Source organism: Mytilus californianus, unplaced genomic scaffold (genome assembly GCF_021869535.1).
Source record: "Mytilus californianus isolate M0D057914Y unplaced genomic scaffold, xbMytCali1.0.p SCAF_2, whole genome shotgun sequence".
Classification (NCBI taxonomy): Eukaryota; Metazoa; Mollusca; class Bivalvia; order Mytilida; family Mytilidae; genus Mytilus; species Mytilus californianus.
In genome coordinates, this window is record NW_026262668.1 from 77,345,612 (window position 1) to 77,361,232 (window position 15,621).

Consider the following 15,621-nt stretch of genomic DNA (forward strand, 5'->3'; position numbering starts at 1 on the left):
TATAAGTAAACATATTCAACGACTTAACTTGAGGTATGCCAAATGTTCTCGAAAGTCAATACATTTATCGTTTGCTAATATGTTTGAAAAGCATTTTATATTTTCTTATTTGATAAAATTAATGGTTCAATCTAAGTGTTTCTATAAATTTGATGCAAAGCCTATTACATATAAATAGGTATTAAGTCATTTTTCCTGGTCATGATAACGGTCAGAATATAGGACAGAAAGTCACAGACAAAAAGCCAAGGACAAAAAGTCACATATATTATATGTTATAAACATTGAGTCCTGTTTAAAAGTAAAATCTAATTTTTTTTTGTTAAAAGAAAGACAATATACTAATTTTGAGAAACATCTTTCTGTAATGGACTTTCAGCATGTTCAGTGAAAATCCAGTTATATGTACATGTATATAATTCTTTTAAAGTTACCCTTTCACGGTAAAGATTTATCATAATTTATGGTCAATATTTTTTAATTTGCTGCTAAAAATCCATAAAGATAATTGTTGTTTTCTCAAATTTCAATAATCCAATGCCTAATACTAATGTTAAGATAGTGCTACCATAGGCGGATCCAGGGGCCCTAAGGGCCCGTCCCCTCCTTATTTATTGGAAATATTTTGTTGATTTCACATGGAATCACTGAAGCATAAATGTAGCGGGCCATCGCTTGAGGCATTCAGTGGGTCCCCTTATGTGAAAATTGTTCAGATGGTATATTTCCCCCCACTGCTCGTTTTAAGACCCGCAGCCACCATCTGACAGATTTTCCGCGGGTCCTCGTAGGGAAACGATTCTTTTTGGAAAATCTCGAAAATTCCTCCCCGGCCACGGATTGATAGCAGGGACCATCGGGTCAACGGCCGACAGTACCCTCCCTTGTTGGTTACGCCCTTTGTTTGCTAAAGAACCCTTGTGTTAATTGATCCCGATTTCCAGTGATATTTCAAATTGTCCGCCTTCATCCCAGCCTATCCATATTGCCGGACCTTTTTGAAATTGTCTATTTTTTTCAACTTCACCTTAAAAATGATCTTCATGTAGATACTCATCATCCAATAATACAATAATATTCAAAACGTATAGCTATACATGCTTTGCCATTTCAACATTGAGTTTAATAATGAATAAAAAAAATAAACAGCTCATAATATATGTATTTTTTTCCTTTATAGAAAGAAAAGTTAGATTGTATATTATCATTTACTTAGAGGACCAACGTCTGACTCTTTTTGTTCTAAATTATTATTGTGTTGACGAGTATCAAATTATTGCCTTTAATTAATTTTGGGTCAGTAAACTAGCACTGGACCAACAATGTTCCTTTTAAATTTATTGATTTTGTTCTCTTCTGAAATATGCATGAGATATTTGACACTGGACACAAAGCAAACCATAACTAATCGATCATTTCATTTTTACAAAATCTTACCCTCCCCCCCCCCCCCCCCCCCCCCGCAAAGATATTGATTATTTTCATTTGTGATAATGATAAGTATTTATTTCTGTGCCTCACACAAACAATTTTAAGCTTGGCCTTTCTTGAACTGTTAATGTTCTGATTATATCTTCTTAATCTTATGTATAAATAGTTAGGAGCTAGAAGCTAAAATTCCAAACTGTCAACACCAAGTGGCACTTTGATCTTTAATCTTCACTACAGCATTTGAATACTAGTTGATGGACTGACTTGTAAAAGCCATCATTCTTTGACACTGCATTAAATTGAAAACTTACAGAAGAGAGTTTTTGTATGAGAGATTTAATCTATTTTCAAGCGTTTTCCAAGTTTATGCATATACATGTAATTTGTTGTTTCTATGGCAACACTATCACTAATAATGCCTGGAATATTTTTAATATTTCTCAAATACAAGAAAACCTGCTTATGTAAGCAAAACTGTATACATTCATTGTTATATGTATCGAAGTTCATTAAAACGCATTTGTAAAAATAGTACTTATCCGTATTTTTGCAAATGAACTACTTGTTTCCATGACAACACATTCAATGGCAAATATTGTACAATTGAATATGTAATTTTTTAAATGATTTTATTTGTTTTTTTCTAGATTGAGTAATTGTTTTTATTGTATATTTTTCATGATCATGAAAACAGACTGAAATTTCTTTATAATCAGCACTTTTATTTAGAATAGAGAAATTGTGTTTGTTTCCTTCAAATGGTAACACCATTATCGAAATAATATACTAGCAAAATCATTTATATATACACATGTGTGTATACAGTGAAACTTAATAAGTGTTTTAGTTTTCCTACTTTTGTCATATTTAAGAAACTAACTGAAACTTTTTTCTAAATTGTTTTAAACTTGTGTATCAAAATGAAATTGTTTCATTAGCAACAGAGTTAAAACTATAATACCGTTATATATGAATATGTTTAAAATTTTGATGATTACAATAATTTCTACATATTGTATATTTATTAATTTTTTTCTGACTGCAGACTTAGGTTTTAAAACATTTTTTTTCAAAATTTAAAAAATAAAAATTTTTCTGAAAAAATGAAAACTAAGCATTTTGTATCCATGGTAACAAAATATTGAGACATACTTCCCCATTACTTTTTCGCATCATTGATAAAATAAGACTATGATATTTATGAATTCATGGTTGACTGTAACTCAGGTGTCCGCAAACAATTATGGTGAGCATTCAAAAATGACCTCAAAAGGGTATTTTTTACCTAATGCAAACCACATAAAAAGGGGGGTATATGTGATAATGATTGAAATGGAATATGAAAATATCAGTTATTAAATTACATTTATAAAATGCATATATTTAATGAAATCATAAAACAATATTCATTCTCTTAATTATTTATTATGAAAAATTATGTTGAAAATAGCCTTTTTCAGCTTAAAATCATAGATATTCAGAAGAGGTAAAACTGGTCATCGGTTGCTATGGCAACCGATATGCGTAGCAACCAAATTTTTTCCATTTTTTGTTTGTTTCATCAAGACTAGTAAGTGTGTGAAGTTTAAGGAAAATCCATGACCATGCGTGCCACACTCCCTATATAAGAGTTTAAATTGTTACAGAGAACCAGTATTTAAAATCATTTAAAAAAAGTTATTCTTAAAGGATATCAATTTTAAAACACCTCAGCAAGATCTTGGAATATTGTTTTAATCGGTACTTGCATTGATTTTGTTTTTATCTTATTATGAAACTCTCTTCCGAAAGCCTAAATCTAATTTTAAAATTACAATTGAATACGAATTATTTCCCTTGTTTGGAAGTATACTGGTTCGATGCAGTGCAGAGCAATGGGGGAGAAGTAAAATACATGTAGAAAACAATGTATTAATTTGATATACAAACATTTTCAGCTTTATAATCGAGTTTAATTACAAGTATTTTGGAAGACAAAATACCATAATAATTTGTATTCTAATATAAACCAAATAATATCTGATATACAACAGAGGTTAAAAAAAACACAAATCGTTGACTCTTCATTGAGTTTCATTGCCGCAGTTCTACTTCCCGACTATGGAAATAAATTACTTCAAATTATAAATTTAGAGTAAAATTCATGATTCTGGAAATGAGTTTCTGGCATGGGCTATGCAGCTATGGACACTTATAGTTGTCATTGGCTTTGAATTATCTTTCAGTAGCTGCGAGTACTATTAGATCGTAACTTTGTGTCGTTAGTTTTTGTGCTTCGTGCCAATCTGACGAGTCAAGCCATTTCCAACTGATTTTTATAGTTTGTTTTTATGTTGTGCTGCTACGCCATTATCCCAGGTTAGGGTAGGGTTGAGCGCTCACAAACATGTGTAACCGCGCCACATTCTGTATGTATTCCTGTCCGGTAACCTATAATTCAGTGGTTATCGTTGATTGATGTCTGTCATATTTGTTTAATTCCACGTAATTCGGACTTTGATAGTAGATTGTCTTATTGGCAACTATACCACATCTCCTTATTTTTTATCCTGGTCTGGTAAGATTGAACTGAAAAAAATAATTTTGCACAAGACAGGGTGAAAATGAATATTCTGGCTTTCAAAATGCAGGAAATAATTGTGTTCAAAAATTATTTAAATTTTCGTGTGTAAAGTAATGGTACACAGTTTTCGGTGTCAATGATACAATGTTTTGAAAGAATATTTAATCACCAGTATAGAAATCGGCATTCAGCGATTCTATATCCAAATGAACTTGCCCAGGAGCATGCGCACCATCTATCATGCACAGTATTCCATGTTCTTTGCACAGCATCACTAATTTTTCAACGGGCATTTTAAGCCCAGAAAAACAGATTATGTGGTCTGTAAGAAATAAATATTTATTGTTTCGGTAACATGATTGTATAACTAGATTAATTCCGCTCGATATGTGTGTACTTCAAGAAATCCGAATGGGATTAACGCTTACTTTTACAAAAGTCGTTATATCGAGTATTTCATTGTGAGAAGAGTTGATATTACGTGAAATGAAAGTGTTACGCAATGTATTACGGGGACTGCTAATATTTCGAAGGTTATCAGTATCAATTAGATAAGGTTCAATAGTTCAGAGTATTAGCTGTTTGATTGAGGTTCGTGGTTCCAATGCTCAGTTATTCGCGAATTCTTTATTCTGAAAGTAACTGCGTGTGTATATTTTTTTTCATGTGCGAGACATAGGGGTGCTAATCCGGCGGCGACGACAACGACGGCGTTAAATATTTGTATAAAGTTTGATATTTCTCTCTGGCAGGTTCATCTGACCTTGATCTCTTTTTCATTGTTTAAAAATCCTCGTTAAGGTTTTGTAGTTAGGTCTGTTGCTCAGACATTATAAGCAATATAAGACTTTATTTGGTGTATGGTGTACATGTCCGTCTGGCAGTGTTCTTTAAATCTTAACAACATGTTCAGTGTTCACTTTTCTATGTTATGTCTGTTTCTCAGATTATATAAGCAAAATGTTAACTATATTTGGTGTATGAAATGATTATTTGGCGGACACCTGACCTTCACTTCATTTACATGGATCATTTATAATGCCGATTTTTGTGGTAAACCATAACCTTTTTCTTAAAACTTTCAACATAAATTCAATCATGATCAGTTAAGCATTCATGTGTACTCTTGTTTGTGCTATATACAATTATGGTCCAGTTACAACAAATGCTCTAGTACTTCAAATATATTTATATAGTGCATGGAATAATCACTCACCAATAAGTACAAGTCGTATGTTTGGATTTTTCTCGAAATATTCTGCGTATTGTTTTACGATCTCTTTATCTGTTTGAACTGGATACTTTAGATGCAGACATTCTGATCGTATGTCTGAAATGACAGCTAATACGTTAAAGAAACGATCGAAATTATGCATTTTCTAAGTAGATTTCTAGTTCGTGAAATTTTAAATTCTTTTAGAACTAAGGTTGAAATTCCCTCAGGCAAAATTTCTCTCAGACGGTTTTTGCTGTTTTTGGTTTTTATGCTCTCAAATGTATATTTATAGCTTTCAAAATTTTTGACCACGAGCGTGTTTGATGAAGAATATACCAGAACATGTGTTGTGCGCATAAAAGTCCTATTAATTTTTTTTTACTACCACTGGGTCAGTGCCGCTGATGGAAGACAATTATTTCCCGGTAACCGAGGGTATCATCCGTCCAGTAGCCATCGTGTCGGCATGATTTAGATGATACATTTTGTATCTAAATTTCCAGTTGATAAATAATGTAATTGTGCTAAAACTCAGGCTGCAACTCCATAAGCCAGAGTTGGTCTTGAGTTTTTACATCAGGCTGTCCAATCTCCATAAGCCAGTGTTGGTCTTGAGTTTTTACATCAGGCTGTCTAATCTCCATAAGCCAGAGTTGGTCTTGAGTTTTTACATCAGGCTGTCCAATCTCCATAAGCCAGAGTTGGTCTTGAGTTTTTACATCAGGCTGTCCAATTCAGGCTCTTTCACGGATTTGTATTTTCTCTAACGTTTTATAGTTTTGGCTTTCGAAATTTGTGGTCAGGTGCGTACCTGTTAAAATTTATTCCAGAAACATGAGAATCCTATAGTTGGGTTTAAATATCACATGGTCGAATGCCATGTCAGTTTTTTGCCATCACTTGGCGGCAGACGTCCTCCATCGTTCGTCCGTTAAGTTTTCATATGTGTATCTTTTTCTTGAGAACAACTGAAAAGGATAAAACTAAATATTATAGAGATGTCCCTTACACGATCCGTTCTAAGTTTTGTTACTTTTGTGCCGATTTGTCAATAAGTATGTCAGAAATAACATTTTCTTGTTTCTGATTGGCTGAACTTAGGAAAACTCATACATGTATATACTTTTAATATTGTCACTCCGGCATGGCTATTATGTAGGCTAGGTATTCACTGTCTCAGACTTCTGTTGTACTGTGGGTAATATTTTCAAAAATGTTCACCACAAAATTGTGATTTACTACAATGTTCTAGACCACTGATAACAAATAATTACATAATGCTATTTTCTTTTTGGTGGACGAACAAAAACATACCAACAGTCCTTTAGATTGTTTGTACTTAATTTATTACAGGCACTTGTTTCTATATTGAAACCAAAGCAGTGAATTTTACAGCACTGGTGATTGTCTGGTACAATGAAGATTATTTTTTCCCTCTGAACAGTGTTAAGAGGTTAGAAATATTGTTGCAAAATATATTTTGTTCCCCAGTTTTCCTCGTTCTGTACTGGCATACTTGATATTAAAATATAAAGTGGTGACAATCAAAGTACACAAAACTTACCAGAAAAACGAGCGGTGGCCTGACATGCCTTTTGCACCCCAGGGTATGACTGGTTTGTGTATAGTATGATATCATCGGGTCTGAATCTAATAGAGCGTAATATGGTATTGACACCTACGATATACAATATATATATATATATATGTATAAACAAAGTTTGCGTGCAAAAAAATGTTTATACAACATGAAAAATACCTTTATTTAGTTAATTATCTATTTCAATTTGATAATTCTAATAAAAGTCTCAACAGACACCACAAGATGAATAAAAAGCGTAGGATCTGATATCGTACACGTTTTATAAGAATTTTTGCTATTATCAGTTTTGAATTTTAAGACTAGTGTCCAGCTATCCCGGAATTCGCCACACGCAACCGCATTTGGAAAACTACTGCAGTAGCTATTTTCTTTTTTCAAAATGATGTTTTTAGTAAAAAAAAATATTAACTCGTATAGCAACCTTTTGGTCTCGATAACTATTTTATATCACACTGTTTCCCCTTTTTTATGTTCAATGCTGCTTTTGAGTTGTATCGACTTTTCAATGTCCTCAATTTCTCTTTTGTTATCTTTTAGATTGATGAACTGATTGTCGTTTGCTTAATATTGCATGCTGATTCGAGACGAAAACAAATCAACAATAAATCGTAGGTAGATTCTGCAAAGGGGGCCGGGAATGAAAGGCGAGAATGTCTTTTTACAACTGGAAAACGAGTATTGTTGTTTTTTCCTTACAACGAACAACCTATACTTGTCCTTGGTACACTGATTCTTACGAGTGCGTGGCCCCTCCCCTCACAAATCATCGGATTTTAAGTCCCATTCCAACCGGCAGTTGGTGGGAATGTAGATATACCATACACCAAAACGGACGTCACACTTTTGTGTTGGTTATTTCCGGCTAGGAGAAGTCAAGGGATAACCGTATATTATACCTCTGTCATCCCTTGGTGGTTTTTTTATATCTTTTTAATCACATTTTATTTGAGAGCAATTCAGTAGATTGTTGAGGTCGTTTGAATAATATTTTATTGAAGTTATTCCAGCCTTTTTATCCAATGTACACTTCAACTCATCTGAAGCTCTTACTTATTATGATAAAAACTGCATGATTCATCGGGTTCACAATTAAACATTTTTGCATGAGATGTCGTTCAATGTCTTTGGTAATGATACTAAGATCATTCTATTTGCTTGGGTAAAATGCACTTAGTAATTCCAATTCCTAAATTTCTCCCATTCAGTAAGTTCAAAACTACTTTTAAAAAATCATTTTATTTAACGAATTTGTTTTTCACCCAGAGTGATACTTTACTGCTGTAATTTATTTCAACCATACACCTTCAAAAAAGTGTCCTTGGTTGGTTTAAATAGGATGTAAATCGATTTTATTTTATAAGATATCAGGCCAAAACTGTAAAATTTCTATTGTTTTCATTGAAAGTTACCTTATTTACGCGATCAAAATACATCTTCCGTACAAAACTATGAACTACTAACTAAAATAAGCAGCAGAGTTTAAGATTTTTGATTGGGCAATGCAAACAATTGAATTTATTGCCGAATGTTCCATTTTTTAATAACAGACCATGCTTGAAGTGAGATTTAGTCATAAACCATAATACTAAAAGAGAATCTTCAATATATTACGGAACTGTTTTGTTGCAATTGGTCCTCAGGCTTCTTATGATTTTTTCAGAATTTGGTTGAATTTTTTCTGTAAAAATTTCTATTTTAGTTACGATGAAGGCAATGTTTGAAGGCGATTATGGTCATCAACCATAATCCTTAAAGGAAGTCAAAAATGTATTGCTGCTCCTTAATTTGAGAAATAATGTATTTTTGGCAAGGTATGTAACTGTGATTTGTTGATTTTTTTTCTGATTCACTTTGACCAAAGTCTATTTGGTTGACACGCAAAAATTGATAGTACCTATCTCATACACATACACAGACATTTTACCTGTTGTTACATTATCAACAAATACAAGATCTTCTGGATTAGCATTAACGAAGTTAGCTATGGCATTTCTTGCTGCAATCCACTTTTTCTTTCTTGTATGACGAAACCATTTCTCTGGGTGTCTGTCTATTTCATCTAAGATTCTGTCGTTGAATTTATACCATACATCAGTAATAAATATAAACGGAGACTTAAAGTTTGTTTTTTAATACTAAGAACTACGTTATTTTAATTTCTTTATATTCAATGAATTCGTCCAAGTCGCCACAGCAATGTAAACATGATGTCACGATCTTATATTTCAATGGTATCGTTATCACGTGTGTGTATATACACTGTGCAAGAAATAAGGATATACTGTATGAAAACCTAACAAACACAAAAAGGACTATTAGGACAGGAAAATAAACTTTAAAAATATAAGTCATGACTTCAACTCAACTTTGATACTATTCCGCAATTCTACCCATTTTTTTCTAGCCCGTAATTAATCATTGTAATTTAATATATGAACCGTCTACAAAATTGTGTTTCTTCCTAAGCATTGAACATTTATACAAATAGTTCAAAATGAAAGAAAATGCATGCAGTAACTACATTACAGCAACCCAACTACATAAGGTCTTTATATGGTCCAACAGTAGACAACTGTCCGCTACATAATGTCATTATATCATTTCAATTGCAAAAAGGATCTTTAGAAATGTACTGTTATTGAATTATTGTCCTCCCGAACACTAATCCGCAAATAGTTTTTCCGTATGCATTGACCTAAACCCCGAGATTATGGATGCCTAATAAATGTAAAAAACTCGTACATAGAGGACTTATTTTAGTGTATATTCATTGGTTCAATAATTTCCTTAACATTATAATTTCAAGTAACTCGTTCCATATTACTTGGAAAAGATTTATCATTGTACTGGTTTTTTTTTTCTCGAAACATATTGTATCTACCCGAGAACCATCAAAACGATATGGTCTGTAAGGAATCCCTGTTGTGGAGAATTGGACCTCATTTGAACATGCTGCTGATAATAGATCTCATGGATACTTTAATTTTTCTAGTCTGTTGTACCTTTTTGGGTACAGCTCCTTGGGCTCCGTGATGTATAAAACAATAATCTTCTTCAAGTGTGAACTCTTTCTGACGCATATCTTTTCCTTTCCAAATGAAGCCATTGTCATTGTTTAAATAAAATGCATTTTGCATTGCTTTGATATTGTTTATTTTTTATAATTCTGAAGTTATAAATAACATTAATTATCAATTTTACTGCACTGGTAAATTTAAAACTTATTTAAATATTTTTTGTTTGTTTCGAAATTCAACTTTTATTCAGTTTCAATCATTAATCTTTTCAAGCTGAAAATTTACTTTGGGGCATTTGTAACTCATTTATAGAAATTCTTTTTTAACTGTAAGCAGGCCTTAACAGTAGGATAATCCCTTACTAAGAACAGGATTTACATTCATTCTTCACAATTAAGGAACACCAAATCCTATAATTCCATTGGTCGAGAGCACTTTGCTATATTCTAAAAAATTATTTTCCTCCTAAGCATTGAACATTTATACAAATTGTTCAGAATGAAAGAAAATGTATACAGTAATTACATTACAGCAATCCAACGACTTAGACAATCAAATGGCATCTCAATGTCTTCATATGGTCCAATAGTATACAACGGTCCGCTACATTATATCAATATAATACTTCCATGATTATATCAATTGCATTTACGATATAATAATATACTGTGGCCTTTAAAACAATTTTAAGTTTTTAACTCTTTCACAAAACCACTTCGTAATGTTCAATCCTGTTTTATGAAAAAACGATATCCCCTATGCTATCTCGTTTCAACACGGGATGTATAATTAATATGTTTTCTTGAAATACATTTCTTATATATTAAAGTTAAATGATAATTCTTAGAAAAAAAAAGTTGAAAATGTTTTATATGCTTTAAAGGCTATGTTTAACTATAAAACACGTGTGCATATGGACTCTCTTTTAAAAAAAATAATTTATCTTATCAAAATCTTTAGAAATCTACTGCTATTGCATTATTGTCCTCCCGAACACTAATCCGCAAATAGTTTTTCCGTATGCATTGACCTAAACCCCGAGATTATGGATGCCTAATAAATGTAAAAAAACTCGTACATAGAGGACTTATTTTAGTGTATATTCATTGGTTCAATAATTTCCTTAACATAATAATTTCAAGTAACTCGCTCCATATTACTTGGAAAAGATTTATCGTTGTACTGTTTTTTTTTCTCGAAATATATTGTATCTACCCGAGAACCATCAAAACGATATGGTCTGTAAGGAATCCATGTTGTGGAGAATCGGACCTCATTGCGTAAACCCCTGAGGGTTTACGCAGTATATATTGGACGATGTCCGTAGTCTTTCGGAACACCGGATGTTATTCGGAATACATCTGTTTCTTTCTATGGCCACCTTTCATATACATGCGCAATAGCTTATTATTTGACCTGTTGAATCATTAGCAACTTAAAGTTGCTATAGAGATATGTTACATATGATGCGAAATTTATTATGACGCAAGCTACTCTAATAAGCATTTGAATACTTACTTGCACGCAATTACAAGCTGCTAATATTTACCTTACATATGCGCGTAGTTATTCTAATTAGAGTCAAACGTTGAAACCAGCTGTGTTTAGATAAGAGATAAGATTTCACGTAAACAATGCGATTTATATTCGAAACGAGATTTGTTAAAACTAAAATATATAAAAGAAGTATTACTAGTATTTCACTTAAGATTCCGTGTCTAGGGAAAATGTACATAATGTACGAAGCAGGCTATTTCATAATTTTCATACCTCAACGTCCTTGTGGGACTAACTAAAGGACAATACTGAAATTAAAATGAAGTCTTTCTTGCACTTTATTGAAATTTAACGTCTAGGATAGACCAAGGACGTATATAATCTAAATTGATATACGTCCTTGAATAGTTTTTATTTTCTTTAAAATTGCAATTTTCTTTGCTTAAATATTGCAACGTTATTTCCTTAATATCAAATGTCTATTAATTAATAGACACCGAGTGATGACAGATGCAGGCAGAGATAAGAAAAATTAATTTCTATTTATAGTTATCTTGGTCAGGGAACAGATTATCTAACTATATGTTCGGCCTGTAGTAATTAATGCTCTTCAAAATGTTCGTCAAAATAAAAAAAATAAATTATTATTTCATAAAGACGATCAGATGATGAATTTTCGGTTTTAATATACTAGTATTAAGTACGAAAATGTAAAATAGTGTGAGAAGATTTTGAGCCATCTCACTGATCAATAGGCTACACAGTGCCCCCAAATGACCAGTATAAAACTATCCAGCAAGAGAGAAAAAGGATAGCCGGGTCAATGTAAGAAACCTACTAGGCAACTTCAGTTCAATTTGAATATCTCGATTATTCTAATGGATTTGTCAAATGTCAGGGAATATCTTTTTAAATGTGGTAGGAAGACAACTCTCCATCAAAACACAGTGTAGTCAAAATTAGCAATTATAGTTATAATTCAGCCTTCAACACAAAAGCTTGGCTCACATTGGACAGCATCCTACCGAGGGCCGCAAAACACTGTAAAAAACAATTTAAACAGGAAAAAACAAACAGATCTAATTTAACTTCAAACCAGAAACAAAAAGCAAATATGAACTGCACCAAAAAAAGACAACCACTAAACAACATGCTTCGGACTTGGGACATGTGCTTATGAATACACCTGGTTTAAAAGAATTTACATACATACCATAAGACAGTAGTTTAATTTTACCATGTAAAAGACACCCTTTAATATTTAATGAAAACATCGTGTTCAGATAAAAACAAATCGTAAGGGTTCCGCGGAACCCAGTGTCTCGCCTACTTTTACTGTAAATCGCAGGCTCAACAAAAATGAGGAAAAACATCAATAAAAATATTCCTCTCAATACTATTTTTTGTTATTTTAAGAAGCTTCTGTCCAAGTTTGGTAAAAATCCAGGATAGTTTATATATCTAAAAAATTTAACTTCAGACTGTATGTAATGTTAACTGGTAGAAAAGTCCATTTATAAGTAAAATACAGATAAACAGGTACAAAATTTTAACAAAAAAATTCCTTCTAGATACTAGCTTTTAATCATAAATAAGCTTCTGTCCAAGTTTGGTACAAATCCAGGATAGTATAAGAAAGTTATTAAAATTTAAAAAAAACTTTAACCTCGGAGTGAATGTATTGTATCCCAGCAGAAAACTATGTCCATTTATAAGTAAAATACGGAAAAAATGGAATTTCATTTTTACAAAATTTACTTCTGGATACTATCTTATGATCATAAACAAGCTTCTGTCCAAGTTTGGTACAAATCCAGGATAGTTTAAGAAAGTTATTAGAATTTTAAAAACTTTAACCACAGAGTGAATGTATTGTTTCCCAGCAGAAAAAAACTAAGTCCATTTGTAAGTAAAATACGGAAAAATGGAATTTTATTCTTACAAAATTTACTTCTGGATACTATCTTATGATCATAAACAAGCTTCTGTCCAAGTTTGGTACAAATCCAGAATAGTTTAAGAAAGTTATTAAAATTTCAAAAACTTTAACCACAGAGTGAATATTTGTGGACGCCACCGCCGACGACACCGACGGAATGTAGAATCGCTTTATCTCGCTTTTTCGACTAAAGTCGAAGGCTCGACAAAAAGGAACACCTTACAACAGTTCATAAATGTGACCTTTAAACAAACTCATATTTAGGTGATGGGTATACTGATCAGTGGTAATTTCATGTTAGTTTTTTTTTTTTTTTCAATTTTGTTTGTTTGTTTATAAGGACAAGGTGTAAGCTGTTTTGTCTAGGCTATAAATATCTTTTTTAATGAATTGGTTTCGGTCATCAAGGTGAAGAGGATACAGTGCGATTCAAATTGTATATATTTACTATTAAACTTGCAGGCCTTTCTTGACCCACAATTTAAAATATAAGAAAACATCAAAATAAAAAGGGACATCCGGAAAATATCTTCAAAGCGAGTTAAAGGTTTTAAAAGTGTTTGTTTTTAACAAAAGAGGTTTGTCATCTTAAAACTTTTAAGAGCATACACAAAGCACAAAACTTAAAATTGCCAATGCTTGCTACCCTAAGCATAACAAAACCTTGCAGAGCAGGTGTAAGGATCTTAGTAATGATCAATATCAAGCCATTGTTCAAATAACCATGAACAAATTCCAATAAAAACGGCTATTTTACAGGTTCACGTATTGCATTTCTTAAACACATATCATCATTAATTAATTAAATTTCTTCACATTTGCATTTGAACTTTAGCCTAAAAACTAACTCTAATTTAAAAACAAAAACCAGCATCTTAGAATGGAACATCAAGTGGGTGACTTTACATGATGTCTTTTGGGAGAGTGGGATAAAAAAATATTTTACCCCACATTAAACAGTATTTACTTTAAGTAAACAGTCACTGTCAGTTTCTAATTCTTATATAACAAAAATGATATAAAACAAAAAATCTTTTTTTTTAAACAATTATCTTATATCTAATGCCAAACAAGCATTTGGATTTACGATTGCATTTCTTTTTTTAAAGAAAGCAACTTATTTGAACATGCTGCTGATAATGGATCTCATGGATACTTACATTTTTCTAGCCTGTTGTACCTTTTTGGGTACAGCTCCGTGGGCTCCGTGATTTATAAAACAATAATCTTCTTCAAGTGTGAACTCTTTCTGACGCATATCCTTTCCAAATGAAGCCATTGTCACGAACTTCGCGTGCCGTCTGGTGTGAACACGTATTTGCTGTGTGTATTTTATTTTATTGTAATCTAAAAATAAATTTATCAATTATTAAAGAAAATATAAACAAGAACAGGAACTTGATCTTATCAGCAAATTTTTTTTTCTACTAGCTTATTTGAACGCCGTTTGTGGTACACGTATTTGATAATAAAAAATCTAAACAAGAACACAAATGGAACTTGATCTTGTCAGCAAAATATTTTTTTTCTACTAGCTTATTTGAACGCCGTTTGTGATACACGTATTTGATAATAAAACTAGCACATTTTAACTTGTGGGGGAGGGGGTGTTATAATATTATTCATTGATCAATTAACCAATTATTGTACTCAAGTTGAGCTAGACAATGTGCTGAATTCTAAAAACAAGAGTGCACACGCTGAAATGTCTCGCCTGTTTTAATTATGATTGAATCCATGTTGAAAGTCTGTAATATGAAGGTATCACATAAACTTAACATTATCAACGATCCATGAAAATGAAGTCACGGTCAGATGAACCGTGCCAGACAGACATATACACCTAACAATCATTCCATACACCAAATATAGTGGTCCTATCGCTTATAGTACCTGAAAAACAGACCAAACCACAAAATATTAACATTGACCATTGAACCATGAAAATGAAGTCCTGGTAATATGAACCCTCCAAGACAGACATGTACACCTTACAATAATTCCATACACCAAACATAGTTGACCTATAGTTTACAGTAACTGATAAAATGACATAAACACAAAAACCTATCATTGACCAATGATCCATGAGGATGAGGTCAAGGTCATATGAAACCTGCCAGACAGACATGCACACCTTACAATTATTCCATACAAAAATAAATATACTTTACCTATTGCTTATAGTATCTGAGAAATAGACCATGCCACAAAAACTATTAATTGTCCAATGAACCATGAAATTGAGGTCAAGGTCAGATGAAACCTTCCAGTCGGACATGTGCACCTTACAATCATTCCATACACCAAATATAGTTGACCTACTGCTTATAGTATCAGAGAAACGGACTTGAT

At 32.2% G+C, this 15,621-nt stretch overlaps 1 protein-coding gene across 1 annotated transcript; it reads right to left on the reverse strand.

Moving 5' to 3' along the window:
- Positions 1-4,146: 4,146 nt before the first annotated feature.
- LOC127728262 (uncharacterized) lies at positions 4,147-14,608 on the reverse strand. Its single transcript, XM_052235548.1, has 5 exons — positions 14,427-14,608; positions 8,738-8,880; positions 6,775-6,888; positions 5,211-5,324; positions 4,147-4,316 (listed from the first exon to the last, which is right to left on the reverse strand). Exons 1-5 carry the CDS (start codon positions 14,543-14,545, stop codon positions 4,156-4,158), a joined length of 651 nt encoding a protein of 216 aa, XP_052091508.1. The 5' UTR covers positions 14,546-14,608; the 3' UTR covers positions 4,147-4,155.
- Positions 14,609-15,621: the final 1,013 nt, after the last annotated feature.